The sequence below is a fragment of the Calonectris borealis genome, chromosome 3 (genome assembly GCF_964195595.1).
Source record: "Calonectris borealis chromosome 3, bCalBor7.hap1.2, whole genome shotgun sequence".
Taxonomy (NCBI): Eukaryota; Metazoa; Chordata; class Aves; order Procellariiformes; family Procellariidae; genus Calonectris; species Calonectris borealis.
The window spans coordinates 78,943,340-78,962,957 of NC_134314.1; the positions used below are offsets into that span (position 1 = coordinate 78,943,340).

The window sequence follows — 19,618 nt, forward strand, 5'->3', positions numbered from 1 at the left end:
CTTAAACACTGCAGTATTTACTGATTGCCTCCCTTTTTAATACTTTGGGTTTAAAAAAAAAAAAAATTCATCTCAAGTAACTAATTCAGTGAATCTCAGTCACAGGTAAATTTTGGTCCATTTAAGTCCAAATCAGACATTTCAGTTTATGCTCATGCTAATGAAATTCAGATAAACTACCCTGGCTGCAGGCCTATGGACTTCTGGCTGAAGAGTACACACAGCTGGATGCCTGTAAATCAGGCAGGACACAATTTCTGCATATAGGTTAACGACTGTTCTGCGTCAACGTGTAAGAGTACAGACACTAAGCTAGAGATCTCAAAACAGCATTTCACCCGCCTGGCAACTTTCTAATAAAAACAAAGCTTATTTTTCTGTCTGTATCACGTTACATGATACGAACATCTGTAAAGTAGACTACACTAAAGCAAGAGGGAAAATTATACCCCACTGATGTAAAGTGACTTAGGCTACATATTCACTTTACATCACCACAGATCCATGCTGACACCAAAAGAATCAGTTCCATCTTCTCCTCATTTCTCACTGCCACCATTACTCAGGCAGTAGGATTTGTACATACATAACACAAACTGAGTATATCATCTAGCAAGTTTCTTTCCTAAAAATGTTGCATTCTGACAAATTAAGATGTTTTGTTATCAGAGACATTTTATATGGCTATAGCCTTTATCTTTCTAGCAGAAAATCACAGATAAGGCTTATCAGTATCTGTTTCATTCTATAAACAAAATGCATTCAAATTATTCTTTTTACTTGGCAAGTGTAGTTTTAAATCTGGTTCTGCTTATTTTAATCTAAAAATCCAACACTAAGAAAGCCACATCTGCATAACTGCCTTTAGTATAATACATGCAGCCACCTTAAAGATCACTGTCAGCAAATGGGAAGTAGCAGGGAAGGCAGAAAGACCTGCTTGATGATAACAGATACAAAGCTGAATGATAATGATAGCATAACTATTGCTTGACACTTTTAATTCAACAGTTCGGGGAGAGTTAGCCATAAAACAGAAGTTTTAAAGTTTAAGAAAACAATGGACAAATCACACTGTTGCAGCTATTCATGTTAAAACTTCACTGGTCACCAGTTACTTTGCTTTTGTAGTTGGCTCAAAAAATTTTATGAGCACTTTCACAAAAATGTATTTTCAGGCCACCCCCCCAAAAAAAAGGGAAACTTTGAGCAACTAGTAATAAATTCCAACTTAGCAATATAAGATTCTTGAAGCTGAAATGTTATCCAAAGCATTCATTCAGTTTTAGCGTCAAGATCCTTGACCCAGAGTATAAACTCTATTTCAAACAAGCGGTGACTTCTTATAGTGATTTCAAGCACCTTAGAGAAAATCATCATTTTCACAGGAACATAGCTCTTTAAAATAGGTAATATTTGTTTCTGGTGACATCAAAGTATTTTTTCTCTTCTGTCTACAAAAAGCATTGTCATGACTTATTCACTTGATTCATAACACTCTTTTTCTGGTTGCATTTGTGGATTATAATGATAGCCATCCTGCAGTGCTGCAGTTTGTAAACCACAAAGAAAGTAGTAAACGGGTAGTCTATTGCTACATACTTTTACTCTTCCACAGAAAAAATGTACTACCACCTTAGTATCAGATATATACTAAAAAATCAAAAATCTGGCTCGATATAGCCTTTTCTGTCCCTTGCCCACCATTTTCTTTTTCTATAATTCTGCAGAAAACACTTAGTTATCTTCTAAGAAGTAGCAATAGCCCCTCTATTTAAAATGGGAATTATTACCAGAACTTAAACCCCAAGCGCCTTAGAAGCCAGCCACGGAGCAATGCACATGCAGAATAAAATCAGTGTTTCTTTCCTCACCTTCTTGGTAATCTCCTCTTTTGCATTTTACCTGGCACATTCCAAATGATTGTTAGAATTGCATGAATCTTATGTTTGCACACAATCTCACAAAATTTACGATCATTACAAAATTTACGATCATTGTCAACCCAGGTCAACTCATAAGGAACAGTCTTCTGGGTCTAGTAAGTGAGGGATTATACCTAAAGCAACCCAACAGAAATATCTCCAAAATTCAACACACTGCTTTATAATCTCTATGTCAATGTTCGTATCTAAAATGGACTTAATACATGTTGCAGGTAGGAACTTTTGAGATGTTATATCCAGTGTTTTACTGAGGCTTACCTCCTGCACATACTGCATAACTTTAATTCAAAACTTACCAATTTTAGGTCCAAGAAGACCAAATTATGTTCTCAAAACATACGCTAATGTAACAGATATTACAGGTTGGTGGAATAGTATTTGCAACTCAAAATGGGTAAACTGAACCTCCAAAACGAATACCAGTATATTCCAAAATAGAAATGCCAAAAAGGCTGAAAATATTAAAAAAAAATTGTTAACTTCTTTTGCCTTTCAAAAAATGGTGGAACCTAGACATAAAAATTATAAGTCAAGTTTTACCAAAACTAGGTTTCCTTTTTAAATCTAAAAGTAAGAACTGAGCTGTTCAAAGCTAAATATTAATTGCAAATAAAAAGGACTCACCTTCCTGTCTGTTATTTTTCCTTTTTAGCCATTTTTCCACAGTTTCCGCACTTACGCTTTCCAACACAAATTCATCCAGTACCTGGGGGTGAAGAGAAAGATAGGCCTTCACTTTTTCATCTGTTAAACCTGAAAGAGAGAATATTAATTGATTACATCGTTGGTATGAAATTCCTTGTATGAAACAATACCTAGACACCAGCACCAATCAATATTCTTTTGTTTAACACACTGATTGAATACATGCCTATTTAAATTGTCTCCTCCCAGACAGAACAATATCCAGTCAAAAAAATGAGCTGTCATATGGAAAACAGTAGAAGCAATGCATATCCATGCAAGATACTGCGTACAAAAATTCCCCTACAAGAGTACGCATAAACATTACCTGGGAGAAATGGCCAGGAAGGAATTTACGACTATGATTGTGACTCGAAAATTACTTATTTCCAAGCTACGCAAGATGATCTATTGATAAAGAAACTGGGTGGAAGGAGATAGAAGAAAGTGAACCGGTATTTCTCGTAGAGCATCATATTCAGTATTCTTACTGCAAGTGGCAGCAAAAGCAACAAAAACTATTATGCAAGTCCAAAATCAAGTGCAATTTTTAAATATTGGAGTTACTGAAGTAACTTTAGAAATATAAACTGCTTTCACATGCATGCTTCCATTGCCTTACTAATTCAGTTATCAAAACAAAAGTAATTGTAGATAAAAGGCCTTTACATTATCTGCAACAAAAAGAAAACTCCAGTATACATTTCGGAAAAGGAAGCAAAATTCAGAATCTCAGATCCCTGACACAATCATAAATAAATTCCCAAATTCATAGAATTACAATCTGATCATACTCTTCACAAATCCCCCGAACAAAACCAGTGGCCACAAGGAGGTGAACCCAAGAGGGACGAGGCTTTCCGAGGGAGGGCAGGAAAGGGACTAAGCTCCCGAGGGACTAAGCTCCAGGCGCCCCGAGTACAAAAGCCTTAATGAGAGCTGAGGGGAAGAGGAGTAACAACCACTGTAATGACTCTAAACACACCTTCTCCTCTTGGGTTGTGTGTACACAAACGTAACTGTAAATTCTCCACAGAAAGCAGCCTACGTTCAGCAGAAGAGAAACTCCCCTCCAGACAACACTGACCTCTTTTGGAGAGTATTCGTGCTACAAAATAAGATCAATTTTCCTATTGCATGCTTCGCAGAGTATCAGAACATGCTGAAAACAGCTATAGTGTAATTTAAATGCTAGTCAGCGACTGTAACCTTTAAGATGTCTTACAAATATTTACTATGAAAGCCTTCAGAAAGCAATACCAGAACACAAACCAACAACTCCCGCCCGCAGAGCGCCAACCACACACACCACTCTCCCCACACCAACTGCACCACATCAGCCCCCACCAGCCCAAACCTGGTCTAAAATACCCTTTTCTCTTAATCCACATAGGCAGGAGTTCCTGGTGGATATCATAGCCTCAAACATTCCCGCTTACAGGCAAGAATCTCCAGATCTGGATCACTTGAATTAAAAGAGCTAAATGAGCATCCTGATTTTCATTAGTAAAGAAGAAAAGGTTTTTCCTAAATCAGTAAGAGCGGGAGATGATCAGCAAGTGGGGGGAAAACAAACACACAAAACCCCACTACTTTGATTGTTTAACCTTAGGCAACGGTTTGTAAGTTTAGATGCATCTATAAAAAAGGACATGAGCCACATGAAGGAAAAAATTTTTCAGCCAATACAGGTATCACCTCACACACTGAAAAATAAGACTAAATATAATTTTGTAATTTGCTCAGCTAAGAAAAATCTAATAACTTGAAAAAGCAAGTCTTTCTAATTTCATAGTAATAGAATTTGAAAAGAAAACACGTTTGGAGAACCATTCATAGAGACTATAGCGTTTTGAAGATTTACCAGAGTTAACCATCAGAAAGTCATCAAAATTTATCTGCCTTTTAAGTTCTGAATGAAAAATGATCAATACAGGTTTGTCACAAAAGGCCTGCTACTTCCAGGTTGTCTTTAGACTGCAAACCCAGACTTTTTGCTTCTAGTAAGAAACTAGGAACCGAAAAGTTTGTAAAATTAGCAACCGAAATTCTACAAGGGTTGATTTGTGTTTTCAGTGAAAATAACCTTAACTTTCTTACGCGTGCAGTCTGTATTCCTTGACTTCAATGGAATCGAAATACTTCCTCGATTCAAACCTTTATGGGTTGTGTTTTTTGTAATATACACACAAAATTCAATAAAATGTCAATTTGAAGTAAGACTTCAGTCTACATGTCAGGAGTTTAATTTCCATTCCAGATATCCTGCAATTTCAGCAACCTGAGGGTGAAAACTCTGCTTTAACCTTATACGGAAAAGTGATTCGTGGAGCCGATATAAGAAACCCTACAACAGTCTTTAAATTACCCTCCTTTACTTCACTAAAGGCATCTGTGCAGATGTACTTCAATGTCAGATTTGTAGATGGGAGCAAGCAGAACAGGATTTACAACTACATTTGCAGAGTTAAAAAGGAGTAACTTAAATCTATTTTCTACATAGATTAAAGCAGACTTAGCGGTCCTCCTAATTGTTAGTCTACTGTGTTGAAAAATACATGCTATAACCATACATACAAAACCCACAACCAAAACCAGCAAGAACACATTGTAGCTTCATAAAATGTAACATTAAGAAAATGTAACATTAATAGAAAGTAGCCTTTTAGAAGCAGCTTAAACATTTTGTATTTTATGTACATTAGGGCAAAAAAAGTGTTGTAAAAAAGCTTGAATGTAACTGTTTTACAGCTGTGCATAAACAATTATTTTATGGCATATATAAAGCCTTTTACATTGTGAGATGTACATAAGAATAAGATTTTTACATAAGAATATGCATAGGTTCAGTGATGGAAACACTTGCTCTCTTGAACATTCACATGTTCCTGAAAACTTCTGGTACATATCTTTTTGTTAAATATTATCAACCTCTCTACAGAACTGTTGTAATCTTCTAATTTTGAAATACGGAAAATAATTATTTGAGAATTCAGAGGCACCGATTAATAACATTTGAATAAACAGGACAATAATACTTACATCCAAACTCAGGAACCAAAAGTTTATCATGCCAATCAGCTACCATTTAGAATTAGAAACAAACAAAGATACAAGCCAATGCTGGTTATTCATTTTTCTGTTACTAATATATTGATCTTACGTATTTTGGGCAGTAAACTTTTCTACATGCATTCCCAATAGAAGTATTTCTCCACTACTCCTTTCTTCTCCCCTTACTATTATTGGACCCGTACACTAGTCAAGACAGTCATCTATGTCTACTATTTCCACAGCACGCTCTACACAACAGGGAGCTTCCCGTCGCCTCCAGTGATGCCAGAACTTCTCTTTCTTGTTCATCAGTACTTGCGTGAAGCATAAAGTATACACATCAACAGTATCTAACAAAGAAAAAGGTAGTAGTGCGCACAGTCAGAACTGTGTTGGTCTACACGCTTTCTCGCAAGTAGCCCAAACAAAAGTTCCCCTCACTTCTTTTCATGCATCCCCAGAAAGCATTGACTTTTGCATCTGGGACCTGTCTGTCCTCTGACAGAGCTGTGGCAGTAATCAAGACAGACCATCGCTCGGGAGGGCTGAACTCTGGCCAGCAGCCTAGCCTGCAGCAGGCCAGAAAGCACAGAAAGACTGGAACAACCCTAATTCCTCTGGGAATTAAAGGAGGAACTTGGCATTTGGGTTGAATGTCCATTCATTCCATTTATGCATTAGTTTGCCTTCCTGATTCATACATATGTCCTGTTTAATTACACACACACACCCACCCCAAACCACCTTTCTCCCTTGTATTCTTATTTTAAAGTGAAAAAAACCACTTTTCAGTGCTGATATCTTTCTGGCGCAACTTGCTATTGCCGTGTTTTATGCAAGCATTAACTATTTGTTCTGGATTTGTGATTATGTAATGAAAATGATAATAAAAATATCATGCAAAAGGACACATGCATATCAGATAAGCTCTTCCTTCTTTCATTTCCCTCTGAACAAACCGTAGGCAAAGAAACGGCTCAGGCTGCCCGCCGCTTGTGCTAGCTCAGCAACTCCTCACTTCCTGACCAGCATGTCTGTTTAGGTTCCCTTTGTAGATCTCGATTTGAAATGTTCTCTTTGGCCATGCCATCTGCTTTTAAAAGTTCATGCATATGCACGGAAAACATTAATCAAGGTTGGTTTGGTTTCATTTTTTCCATTTCTTGGCTACCCCTGTCTGAACTGTAAGTGGAAATGCAGCTTTTCAATAAATGCTGGGTTTATGCAAGTGTTTCACCTTATTGTGTATCTCATTTATTATAGGGTAGGATGATACAAAATTGGCAAAGCTCGATGCAAAGCTCGATACAAAGCAGAGGGCAGAAGACAGCCTGTCCCCTCAATACCACCCAAGAGGCAATTCCTTGATCAGCGAAAGGCCTTTTTACTGCCGGCGGGAACGACCTTTCTGGCAGGACATTCATTCCGGGACGTTAAGAGTGGGAAGGGTGAATTAAATGATAGAAAAGAAACAATTGTATTTACTTATGGTATTTCTACAAACTGATGTATCGGTGCAGTCTCCCAAATAAACAACAGCTCTGTTTTTCCACTTTGCATATGCCTGAGGCTTGAGCTGTTCATCTAATTTGGCGTATCTCATGCCAGTCTATCAAAATTTTGGTTTTGTGTTTTGTGGTTGGGGTTTGGTTTTTTCGGTGGTGGTGTTTGTCCTTTTTTTATTTTTAAATAACTCCTTGGCTTTCAATGGAGCATGTATAAGAGTGTTTTGGGGTTGTCTTTTTTTCCTTCACAAACTACGAGAAATAGTTTCTTTTTCACTGAAATTAATAGCAGAAATATATATAGCTGAAGACAGAATTATGGGTGGATTTCTTCCCTTTCTTATTTTAGTAAACTAACTGTAGAAAATACAAATATTGCTATCAAATATCTCAGTTCAGTAATTTCAACATAAAGTAGAAAGCCAAACGTTTGTGATAGTCTGGTTCAACACATAACTATCTTTTCAGTGGTCCTATGATTAATATTTAAAAAACAGGCTTCATTTCACTAAGGGAAAAGAATAAAGAAACCTTTATCTGAATATAATTTAGCAAGTTTAGCAGAGCTATTTAAAGAGGAATAGTTATTCACGTAGATTCTGAACTGCCACAAGAAACTATCTTTTCTTTTTATCCAAAAGTGTACCAGGACTAGACCATTTGGCCTTCAAAAGCATAACTAGGGCTTTGGCTGGTTTTGTTAGTACTTATACTAAAAGCCAAACAAAAACAAAAATCCCGGCACCACCACCACCACCTTCCAATATACCTGTATTTCTGTGTCCCACACAAAGCCAGTGTGAGTATTGCAGGCTGCTTGATTTAGTGATTGCCTGGCCTGCTCAAGCCTGGACTCCCCTTTTCACCTACCAGTAAAGCTTGCATTTCAACAACTCCAACATTTCATTAGTGATAACGTCAGGTAGAACCCTGAAAGACATCAACTGAATTCACAGAATAATCTCCCACTGTCCAGTGTAAGTAAACCAACAGCTTCATAAGTCAAAAAGAGAATCTGTAGCACTAAAAAAAATACTGATTAAGATCAGAGAAAATTAGGGAACTTCCATTGCAGCTAGGCATACTAGGCAACCAGATCATTTTACAGGTACTGGCACAAACATTGTTCAAGGACTCACGCAAATCAAGACTGTTTCCAAAGGAAATATTTGAATGACCAATAAAGAATAAAGCATGACAGTGGACAGAGCTTATGGAATAGGAAGATTCATGTAATAAATGTGTTCATATTCACCCTGTGGATTACCACAATCCTCATAATGTCTATGTTAGGGCTTAGGAGAGATAGAAACTGTAAACGTCGTCACAGTCTTACATGCTGCTGCCTCTTAAAAGTGCAAAATACTCTTTGGAAAATAACTGGATATCAACACTTAAAAAAAAAAAAGTATAAAACACTGTTACTTCTATCTTAAGGGAGAAACTGCTTTTTGAGCAGATGTGACAAAGTATACCAAACTCAGCATCTCAGAAACTCACTTTACTAGTTTAAATTGTAAGGTACTGCAAGGCAACATTGTAGGTTTGTCTACACCAGTAAACTGAATATGTCTAGGGCTGTTCACTGACCTGAAACGAAGCGGCTTATAACTTCCTCCATCCTTAATATTAAGCTCTCTTGACCTCCAACAATGAAGATAAGGGAAAACTGGAATGGGACTACATGCTGATTGCCTGCTGGGAACCATCCCTGGCCTGACCCTACTCCAGAGCAACACCCGGGATCTGGCTGGACATCAGTAGCTGTCTTTGGCCAATGCGCTGCCAAGAACCATTCTAAAAATGTAACAGCATCGACAAAAAAAAAATCCGGTACAGAAGAACGCTCCTTCGTACTTTTTGTTTACTATCCCAGACACAGCATAGTTGGATTCAAAAATAAACTAAGAAACAAGACCTCCTTCAAACATCAATCATTAGTAATTACTCCTTGCCTTTGAGCCAGTCTCCAACAGCCTTCCTTTTAAAAAAAAAATTAATAAAGCCAAAAATCACTTGAAAATTACATTTTTGCTTTCAGCTTTTTATGCTGCCTAAAATATTTAAAACATTTCTTAGATATTAGGTAACCTGTGTAGTACCGAATCGATTAATGGCTCCACTCTCTGACTCTTAGTCCATGTCGGACTGCACTCTCCCCTGAGAATAGCTTCACTGAGCTCAGTATAAAGCAGGACGGACTGCGAATGAGCTGAAAGAATTGAAGCCTAGAGCTATGTTTAAAAATCTGCTCCATTTAGCAACATGAGTCAGTCACATCATTAGCAATTCTTGCCATTTTTTCATTAGTGTTACGATATTTGGTCTTTTTCTAAAACCACTAGCTCCAGCAAATCTCATGATTAGGCAAGAATTTTAGTTTTCACCTAAAGTTGCTGGTGCAACCGGGGGGTATGTGGGGAAGCAGGGGAGAATGGATAAAAATTGATGAGCCAGCCTAATACTTATCGAGGTTCAGCATTTTATCCCACAACAGCTACACTCTGGAAGACTGCAGTCTTTGCTTTCCTCAAAACCCTTGCAACAGTGTTTGATGCATATGACACCTTTCGCCCAGTTAGACAGGATCCAATGCTTTGAAAACACACTGTGAGGGTATACGTTGGTCAATATAAGAATTCAGATGGATTTTATGTACCGAGAAAGCTTTTGTTAATAAAGATGAGAGGAAATAACTATAAATGTTGTAAATGTTGCACCTGTTAACATTTAAAAAAGAAAGAAAATCAAATAATTAAAAAACCAAACCAAACCAAAACACAAATTGGTTTGTTTGGTTTAATAAACAATTCTTCCCTGAAATTAGAGGGGCCATGGAGTCACAGCAAATATGGGCAAAGCCGTAATTTCTCCAAGTAAGTAACAATATATGGTGCCACATAGAAAACCTGCAAGCCAAGGGAAAAAAAAAAAATCATGATAATAAACACTTTCCAGATAAGGTATTAGCTGAAACAGAAAACAATCTTACCTCAACTACAAGTAAAAAAATGTACAATATTAAAATAAATCTTCTCATCTGGAATATCAAAATGATGAAGAGAGGTGTGTAACGCTTCCTCAAAATCAGCACTTGAAAATAAGTATCATACTTGTACAAAAAAAGAAGCCTTAAAAAATATCGGAAAGTAATCCAGAAGAGCTAATTTGAACACAACTTTGCCTGTGTTCTCCTTTATTTAAAGCTCTCTTGCCCCATCTCTTTCTTACACAAAGATCACCTCCCTGTATCTTTCTACAAAACCTTATAAATTATATTTGTAGTTATTCTCAAAAGCATTCAAGGCATGTGTGTACATTGCTTCGTTTGGATTAAGCATTAATCCCGTTAAATCAATCCCTTCTTTGTTCAAAGCATCAGGATTCAAAACCACAGGCACAGTCAGTTTTGGAATATCCTTTTCAAGTCAGACTTTTTATCTTAATCCATTTAAGTATACAGGAATGTAATGCAACCAGAGTGCCCAAACTCTGTGAAACCTGACATTACTGGTCTGGCAAAAAGCATAATCACTAACAAGAAGCAATCAGAACGTTCAAACCTCTTTTTCATTTCTCTTTTCTTGAAAAATTAATTCACAAACTCATCCGTGAGCAGCTCCATTCACCTTTTTTGCCCCTCCTCCTCCAACTGCTGCCTGCACTGCTAGAACAGAAACAATACATGGCTCCGGCATTCACAGTATTAGCAGTGAAAAACAATAATGCTGTACACAAAAAGACTACACTGTCGATTTGGGCATTTACAAAAGGCATACGCTTGTTTCGCATATAATCAATTTTATCGTTAAACATTTCAAATTTTCGTATAAAGATGAATGCTTAATTATGCCAGTCTCCAGTCACTGCATAAAACTGCAAGCTCTGTATACATTTAGACAACAGTTTCACCCACAATCAAGTGCAGTCACTCGTGCAGTGGCTACAGCAGCCAGCAGTACGTGATGCAACGTTTGAGCCAGGACACCAGCAGCATTGCTTAAGTTTTAGTGAGAGAAAATAAAGACCAGCTCGGCCAAACAGAGCTGGAACGCGTTTATACAGAAAGAATAACAATAACCACCTCATCCTGTACCCTGTAATTCAAATCCCTTATTCCTGATGAAAAAGCCATGGATGTATCTTTGCATCTGAACAAGCCAGATGCTGAGCATTATGTGTGGACATAAGTGTCTTTAGTTTCTACCAACTTCCACGGTGTTTTTTCTGGTATCACCAGCATCTTGCAAGCTTGAGCCCTAAACATCTAGAGATGGTTATGTCTCCCAAAATCTAGCACTGAAGAACTGCGCCGTACTGTCAGCTCTGAGCACTGTTTCAGTATGAAGTTAAAAAGCAAAAAGCCACGTAAGAATGTTTATGAAAGCAGTTTTCAGCAGCTAGAGGTAAAAGACCTATAATATTTGCATAGGAATTATACATATGCTTAATGAGGTGAATAAGTGTTCCTAATTTGAATAATCATTTTTCATAGGGTATCAATACACACTTCAAATTGTCTGAATGGCATAATCCTGCACAGCACATACAGTGTCACGCTGTAATACCATCCATTATTTGATGTACGGGGCTTTTTAAAACTCTGAATGTTACTTTCCTGGTTTGAGAGTAGCTTCTCTCCAGTTCTAATTAGCACTTTTGAGTAACTCTGAGGGGTCTGTAACAAGCTTTATTCTCATTGCAGGTGCATGATGGGACCAAATTTGGGGATTTAATTAACACTCAGCAAAAAGCTAACAAAAGGAATACAGAAATGCTTTAGGAGTTGCAAATTGTAATCAAATTCATTTCAAATCTTTGCTTGAGGAGAAAGCTATGTATGATCTTAAGGCTACTGATAAACATAATTATCAACATACTTAAAAATAATGCATCACACTAAAGCAAGCAAAAACATATTTGTAAACATATAAGGAACATCTCAGTATGACCTATAATTATTTGCTTTTTTTTATTCTCTTGTGCAGACACACAGCTGGGGTACCTTGTCTCCTGCCCAAAATATACCTGACCAGTAATACTCAACTGAACAGCTGCAAGCACCAAAATACAGTTCATTCGTAACTCATTATGAAAAATGTCAAGTCACTCAGGATTTGCACGTACCTAATCCCTGGGCAGATCACACGCAGAGGTAAATAAAACCACTTAAGATCTAACAACTATACAAGGTAAGAATGTCTTAACTCTTCCCTTGAATACAGGGGCTGAGCCAAGTTCTTGATGTATGAGTTCTCTGATAATACCTTCTGGCTGATGTAATGTCTTCCTGACACCTGATCCCTGAGTAGCTCCCTATTTGAGTAAACTCTTCTGGCTCAAGAGTAGTCCCATTGTCTTTATTACCAAAGCTTTACTGCTGATTTTTTTCAAATGAACTCCCATGAACAAAGTTCTGTAAATCCTTTATAATATACTTACCACTATAAACCTATAGTGCTGTTCCCTAAAATGCTACTTAACTTATTCCACAAACAAGATCCAGTATGATGAAACCTCCTTTGAAGGATACTATATGCCTGTGCCAAGTCTTACTCTGTTATTTTACCAAATAGGATACAGAGAACGTTCTTCGTTTTGAAAGGAGCATCCCACTTCATCTTAATACTTACATTAGTAGACGTGTTAGGACAGTTTCCCAGGGCACAATACTCTTTTTAAATAACAACTACACATAGTCAAATAACACGCTACTTACCAACAAGACCGGACACCTGAGTGTTCTCTACTTTGGTAGTACTAGGACCAGATCTGCAGCACCACAGATAAGGATTTGTCATTCTTTTTTAATCCTCTCCAACCTTAGAGCCTTAGGAGGCTTAAAGAGAAATAGAGTCAACATCCTTTACAAAATGAGAAGGTACAAAACCCAGAGAAACCTGTCACTAAAAGGCTCTATCAAGAAGAAACTTAAGACAGCTGCACCCAGAAAGGTTTTATCTGGTTCACGGGAAGTGAGCTCTTCAAAAACAAACCATGCTAGTCCAATATTTTTCTAGACATCATGGCTAAATATAGAAAATATAGGTCTATTAGTTTAAATTATGTATTTTGCAGATTCTGTAACTGTACTATGCACAAGCCTGCTGAGTATATGAATGGAAAACTTCAGAGAGGACGCAAGGAGCAGGCTGCAAGGTGCTATTCTTACCTGATCTAAAGCTCAGCCATGATGTTTATGGGTTTATTTGCTTTAGGACAGATAAAAACTACTGTCAAGATCCTGACCTACTGATTAGGGTAAAGAGTGTCACCTGCTAGCTGTACATTAAGCCTAAGAAATTGAAGGCTGAAGTAGTGCATATCTTTTAAAAAAAAAAACAAGACATCTGATTTTAAGTAAAAGACTCAAGCTGTAGAAGAGTTAAGCATGTTTCCCAGTTAGTCTCTTCAGGTTACTAATGGGTACTAAATGGGTGTACCTATTAAAAAAATATTTTTTTTTTTTAAAAGTCACATTCTAATTCCAGTATCAACTTTTCTTATTTCAGCTTCCAGCAATTAAGTTTGTTTCGTATTTTAACTATTATCTTAAAAGAGTTTTCAGCATTAGAGATCACCTCTTTGTAAAGGTACCACTAGTCTGAATGAGTGACATCTATCCTCTTTACAAAGTGGAATAGGTTCTCTTTTCTAAATTATAACACTGTATTCTTATAGCTTTTCACAATTCCAAAGAGATTTAACTCCAACTATTCATATGCACTATCTTACAGCAGTTTCAGAAAAGTCTCTAAACTAACTCAAGCACCTTGACCAAATTTCAATACTTGCAACTAAAAAAGAAGTTTTAAAAAATAAAAGCTTCCAAAAGTCTCAAAAAAAAAAAAAAAATCAGTTTTTGTGACAGAGATTCTAGCTTTATCACTTGAATGTTAGAGAGGACAACATCGCTTTCCCTCAACGCCACCAAAAGTGCTACAGCAGATGTTTTAGCAATAAAGTTGAAATACAAAAAGTTAGTACCACATAATTAATCTTGGAAACTGCTTTTTTACCTTACCTTCGGTATTACTATAAAATATAGATACAAGATGCCTCTTTATACAAAATAAAACTTTGACTGACATTTAAAATAAAAAACACCCTATTTAATTCTTTTGTGGGGAAAAGAAAGCCTACCTTCAGACTAATTAAGCACTGAAAGTAAAGTTTTACTCCATCAAACTGTCAGAAAAAAGTTAGAAACTCAATTTTTTTTAAACGACAATAAAGGAAAATAATTATTTTCTTTTTCTGCCACCCCTTTTTTTCAGCTGTATGAACAAAAGGAAAGATGATTTTTCAGAGATGCTATCTCTGCTCACTTTTATGGTGATGGATGCAATATCTCCATGTCAGTAAAATATGGCCTAGGAAAAGCAGTATAATTTGAAATATTTAAATGAACATGCCACTGAAGTAAAAGAGGTTTGAAGTGATAATTAAATACTGTGTTACATATGCTTGTACATTGCAGACAAGGACACATTGTGCAACCCTTACTTGCACTGGTGAACACTTACAGGAGTAGTCCTATTGACGTCAATGAGACTACTTACATGGCTAAGAGCTCACTAACATGTGAAGAGTTGTGCAACAAAGCCCCAAACACGTTTCATTCCACACATTGTTTCAAGCTTTGTTCCTCAACCACAAGTTTTTCCCTAATAGTGTTAATAATACTATTTCATTAATGTTACCGTTCAGAAAAATATGTGAGAACATACAACTTGTTAAGTGCCCAGTATTTCAGCCAAATACCGAATCAGAGGCACACAAGAATCGCAGATTCACTGAGACTGGCAGGCACCCCTAGAGATCACCTAATCCACCCCCTGCTCAGGCAGGGTCAGCTACAGCGGTCAGGGTACTGTCCCTGACGTCGGCTTTTGAGTACCTCCACGGATGGAGACTCCACACCCTCTCTGGGCAGCCTGTGCCACTGTCCACTCACCCTCACAGTGGAAAAAGTGTTTTCCTGTGTTCAGGTGGAAATTCCCGTGTTTCCGTTTGTGCCCATTGCCTTTTGTCCTGTCACTGGACACCACCAAGAAGAGGCTGGCTCCGTCTATTTTACTTTTTCCCCCCATACAGACAGATAAGATCGCCCAGAGTCGTCTTTTCTCCAGGCTGAACAGTCCCAGTCCCAATCACCTTTATGGCCTTTCACTGGACTCACTCCACTATGTCCATGTCTCCCTTGTACTGGGGAGCACAGAACTGGACCCAGCACTCCAGTTGTGTCTCACCAGGGCTGGGTAGAGGGGCAGGATCACCCCTCTCGACCTGCTGGCAACGCTCTTCCCAACAGCCCAGGATGCTGTCGGCCTTCTTTGCTGTGAGGGCACACTGCTTGTGCAGGTTCAATAGAAAGGAATTACGGGACCCAGTGCTATAGGGATTCCTACTTCCTAGCAGGTAAAATAAACGGAAATACCTTCTACTGACTTGGATGTTGGCACAACAGAATAAAAAACAACATATGGGGTTGGCTGCTTTCAAGTTTTCAATGGTGTGGCAACCCTCTACTCATGCAATCTCATCTGGCAAAACATCTTCCATCGATACTATTTTAGACAAGAATTCAAATAATCTATTTGTTACTATTTCAACATTTCCTTGTTGGCAACCACAGTAAAACAAAGACGCAGTGTTTCAGTCGGGCCCCTAGTTTTTATTATAAAGCTTAAGCAAATGCCACAGAATTCAGGGCTAGTTTCAAAAATTGAAAAAGAGCAGCTGCATCTTCTCCCTGTCCTCCTCCCCCTCATCATCTCCCCACCCTCTTTTGTTTGTTTTGGAGGCAGTGTAGCTCACTAACATGTGTTCACCTCCAAAAAGCATCCTTAGAAGAAAAGGGGGGGAGAGGAAAAGAAGAAGAGTTGGAAAGAGTAGAAGTGAAAAGGAAAACAGGAGGGATGGAAACTGAGAACTTGCACTTGTATAGGACTCAGGAAACGCCCTAAAAAAAACATTTCAGTCTACAGTCCTGCATTCACAGAATGCATGTTCTGCATTGTGTCTTTGCTATAAGGATTTATATAAACTTTTCACAGGCAAGGACAATAAAGTACTCAATGAGAAAAAAAATTCTGGTAGAATCGCTTCATCTTTCAATGTAATTCAGCTTTTTAATAACCTGATTTTATCTAAAGCCTACTTGAACTTGGCCATTGGCTACATTCAGAAAACACTTGAAAACTATAAAGATGTCCATATAATGACAGACACTCTAATACAGGAAATTAAGGCACATTTCCACAGGGCCGGTCATAAATTTTCCCTTTGGTGTGTTACAGTCCTGGGGGCTGAGATCCTGATTTCTGTCCAGCCCACTGACCGACCAAAACAGTTCTCATGAGACTCTATCATAACAGGCCCATTACAATACCATATAACGACAAACCAAAAATTCTAAAAACATACCTAAAAATCACATCGATAGCACATAAACAGATTAATCCACTCCCAAAACTAGCCCGTTAAAAGCTTTATCATAAAATATCCAATAAAAGAAGTAAACAAAAGAACTTCAAAAAGAGATTTAACAAACAGGTAGCTTTCAACATTTTTAAACTCCTTCAGATTCACTCTGGGAAAGCCTCCAAGATTGCAACTTCTGTAGGCTGGAGAATATAAATTTTAATACTATTCAATTTAACTGACAGTGACGTGAAGGATCTGGAGAAAAACCCAGTGCACCCAAGATAACTAAAAAGTTACTCCATGTTGTACTGCAAGAAAAATGGCACCAGGAAGTTTCTCAAGAATATGGTATCAATGATAAAAATCAGTCATAAATGACAGTACATTACTGTTTCTCCTTTAGTACCACTGTCGCATTATTTTACAGAGTAATGGCTTAGTAATTTTGTGAACAGCAGTTTTGGGGACTTGATAGTGCTGGCACTTTGTTCATGTTACTTCATGAGCTAACGAACATACCTGACAGTCAAACTCAGATGAGTCCTCTGGCATTCCAGCAAATGAGCAATCCTGTAATGCTTATGTTCAAATGACAGTAACACACATACTCTAACTTCATTGTGAGATATCCAAGCATACAGAGGTCGGTAAACACAAAATATTTTCGTAAGTAAATTGAGTGCACTTAGCATGACAGCAGCTGAGGAAATCTTAATACGTATGTATTTTTAATTGGAGGAAGGGGGGAGCAGAGACTAGTGAAAGGAATGAAGAAAGAGGCAAGCAAAGGGCTAATGAAAAATGCATTGATTCAAAGTGTTTAGGCACAGTCATCTTCTCTCGTGAAAGGCAGGCTCAAGAAATACTGGACATATTATCAGCAGGAAAAGGTCACAGGGCTCCATCTGTGACCACTCTTTCATCATGGATAAATGGGCAGAGTAAAGCTGGGAGAAAGCACAAAGAGAAGTTAGAAGCAAACTTGAAGGGCAGGAGGATGAACACAGGTCAGAAAGAGTACAAAGACTGTATTCAGCACGTAAGGGAATGAAGCTTCTGTGTGGGTAGGCACCACACAGAACAGGAATGAGGAACCAAACCAGTTCAAAATTAACCAGGGGAAAAAAAAAAAAACAAAACAAAACCCAAAGTAACAGCTTTTGCCACAATCAAGTTATCCTGTCTACCTCCGTGAACCTTTATGTTGTAGCAAAGAGTGAGCAGTACGATGGTGGGAATAAGCAGCCTAGGTTGAGGGAAGGCAGGATCTCTTCGTACAGCAACATTGTTCATCTCCTCTGGTTTAAAATGATTGTGAATTCCAGCCTAAAACGTGGAAGAATGAAAGCATGCCAACTGAGAGTCCACGTAGCTACACTTCAACTTGCAAGTATATAACATACAGAAAAGATCAGCTAACATGCTTTTTGGATACAATAAACAAGTAACTCACATCACAACTCGTTTGACAGAGTACGAATCTATTGTGTAAAGACATTACAAAAAATGCCAAAGATTACTAGATCTCTCCTGCACACAGACATGAGCTGTTCAGTCTTTCTGGACCACAAAAACAAGCAGATGCAGGATAAAAAGGCTTTTCTGATTATTTCCTTATTGTACAACACTGTCTTACCTATTGCACATTGTTTCCATGTCAACAATTACAACAGCAAGCTAATTTATTCTACGTAGTCTACTCTATGAAGCTCCTTTAAACAATTTTTTTTTTTTTTGACAAAAGGAGAGGTCTCATAACCTTGAAAGTCTGACTTGAAGATACAATATATGATCCCTCTTTTATAAACATAAGAAACATGAGTTTTAAAAAACTGATGGAAACTGTGCAAGGAATTGCCCCAACAGCCTTGGAAACAAAACCTCTCCAGACACCTGCAACACAAGAAGACAACAGTGCAAGTGTCTCTACAATCACCTGATTTAAAAGGGTCATTTACAAGTGTGAGAGCAAAGCTTGCAACTCTTGGTCAATGATCAGTATCTTCAAGCTCTTTTGAGAACCACTGTTTTACCGAGGCCAATCTAGCTAGCCTAAGATTTGAATTGATGAAAGCTATTGTCCCTCTACCTCCATACCTGTTTCCCTGGAAAGACAACTCCATTACTGTGTTCTTTGTGAAATCATGGGGCAGGGGGAGGTTGGGTTTTATTTTCCAGAAGGTCTGCAGGCAAAGAGAAGCTTCTCTTTGACATAAATTTCTAAACTCTTCTGCTCATAGCTTTTCCTATGACCACTTAAAACTCATCTAACAGCAGATTACCACTGAAACAGACAGTGCTGCTTCATTTTCCACCCCCAACTGCATATTCCTGATGCCTTTTTTGTGTGTTTGCAAGCTTTTAAGCAATTCTGAGGTGAACTGCATGGAAAATCCATCCTACTGAAAACTGATGCAGCAAAAAAGTTTGATTTCAGCAGACCTCTTCCCTCGGAGTGAAGAGAGTAGTGAGGACATCCCATCTGATGGCATCCTATCTTTGTGTTACCTTAAATCAAACTTCGCTTAGGGAAAAAAAAAAAAAAGCTTTAAATGTTGTGATTCTCAGCAGGTTTCTGATGACCATAAGAGCTCGGACAGATAGCAAGATAATTGAATATAGATTTCTTATTTTATTTTGAACATGTACAACAAAGTTATGCTTTTCGAGGTACTGAATCTGAATTTTGGAGGTATTGAATCAGAATTTTTAGTGCTGGACACAGTGCCTCCTAACAGCTAAAGTTCTCTTCTCCCCTCTGTCAAGAAAGGTATTGGTACCAGTGTTTTCAGGATATACAAAACACTTATTAAAAATATCTAAATCTAATCAATTCGTTTCTTAGAAGTAGTTGAAAAGTAGAATTTCCCAAGAAACATAAATACTCCAACATCCTGAAATTTGTTTTCATTCATAATCAGTATTAAAAAAACAACTTTTGGCCATTTACAGAAGAATGAAAATTGGGGGCTTTTTTGTTTGTCTTTCATTTTATACAAC

General features: G+C 37.7%; 1 protein-coding gene across 1 annotated transcript in view; it reads right to left on the minus strand.

Annotated features, from left to right (window-relative positions):
* PDE10A (phosphodiesterase 10A) overlaps positions 1 to 19,618 on the minus strand; it is a 190,354-nt gene that overhangs the window by 105,187 nt on the left and 65,549 nt on the right. The window contains exon 2 of the mRNA XM_075146315.1: positions 2,571 to 2,699. Coding sequence (XP_075002416.1) covers positions 2,571 to 2,699 — 129 coding nt within the window. The remainder of the gene's footprint in view (positions 1 to 2,570; positions 2,700 to 19,618) is intronic.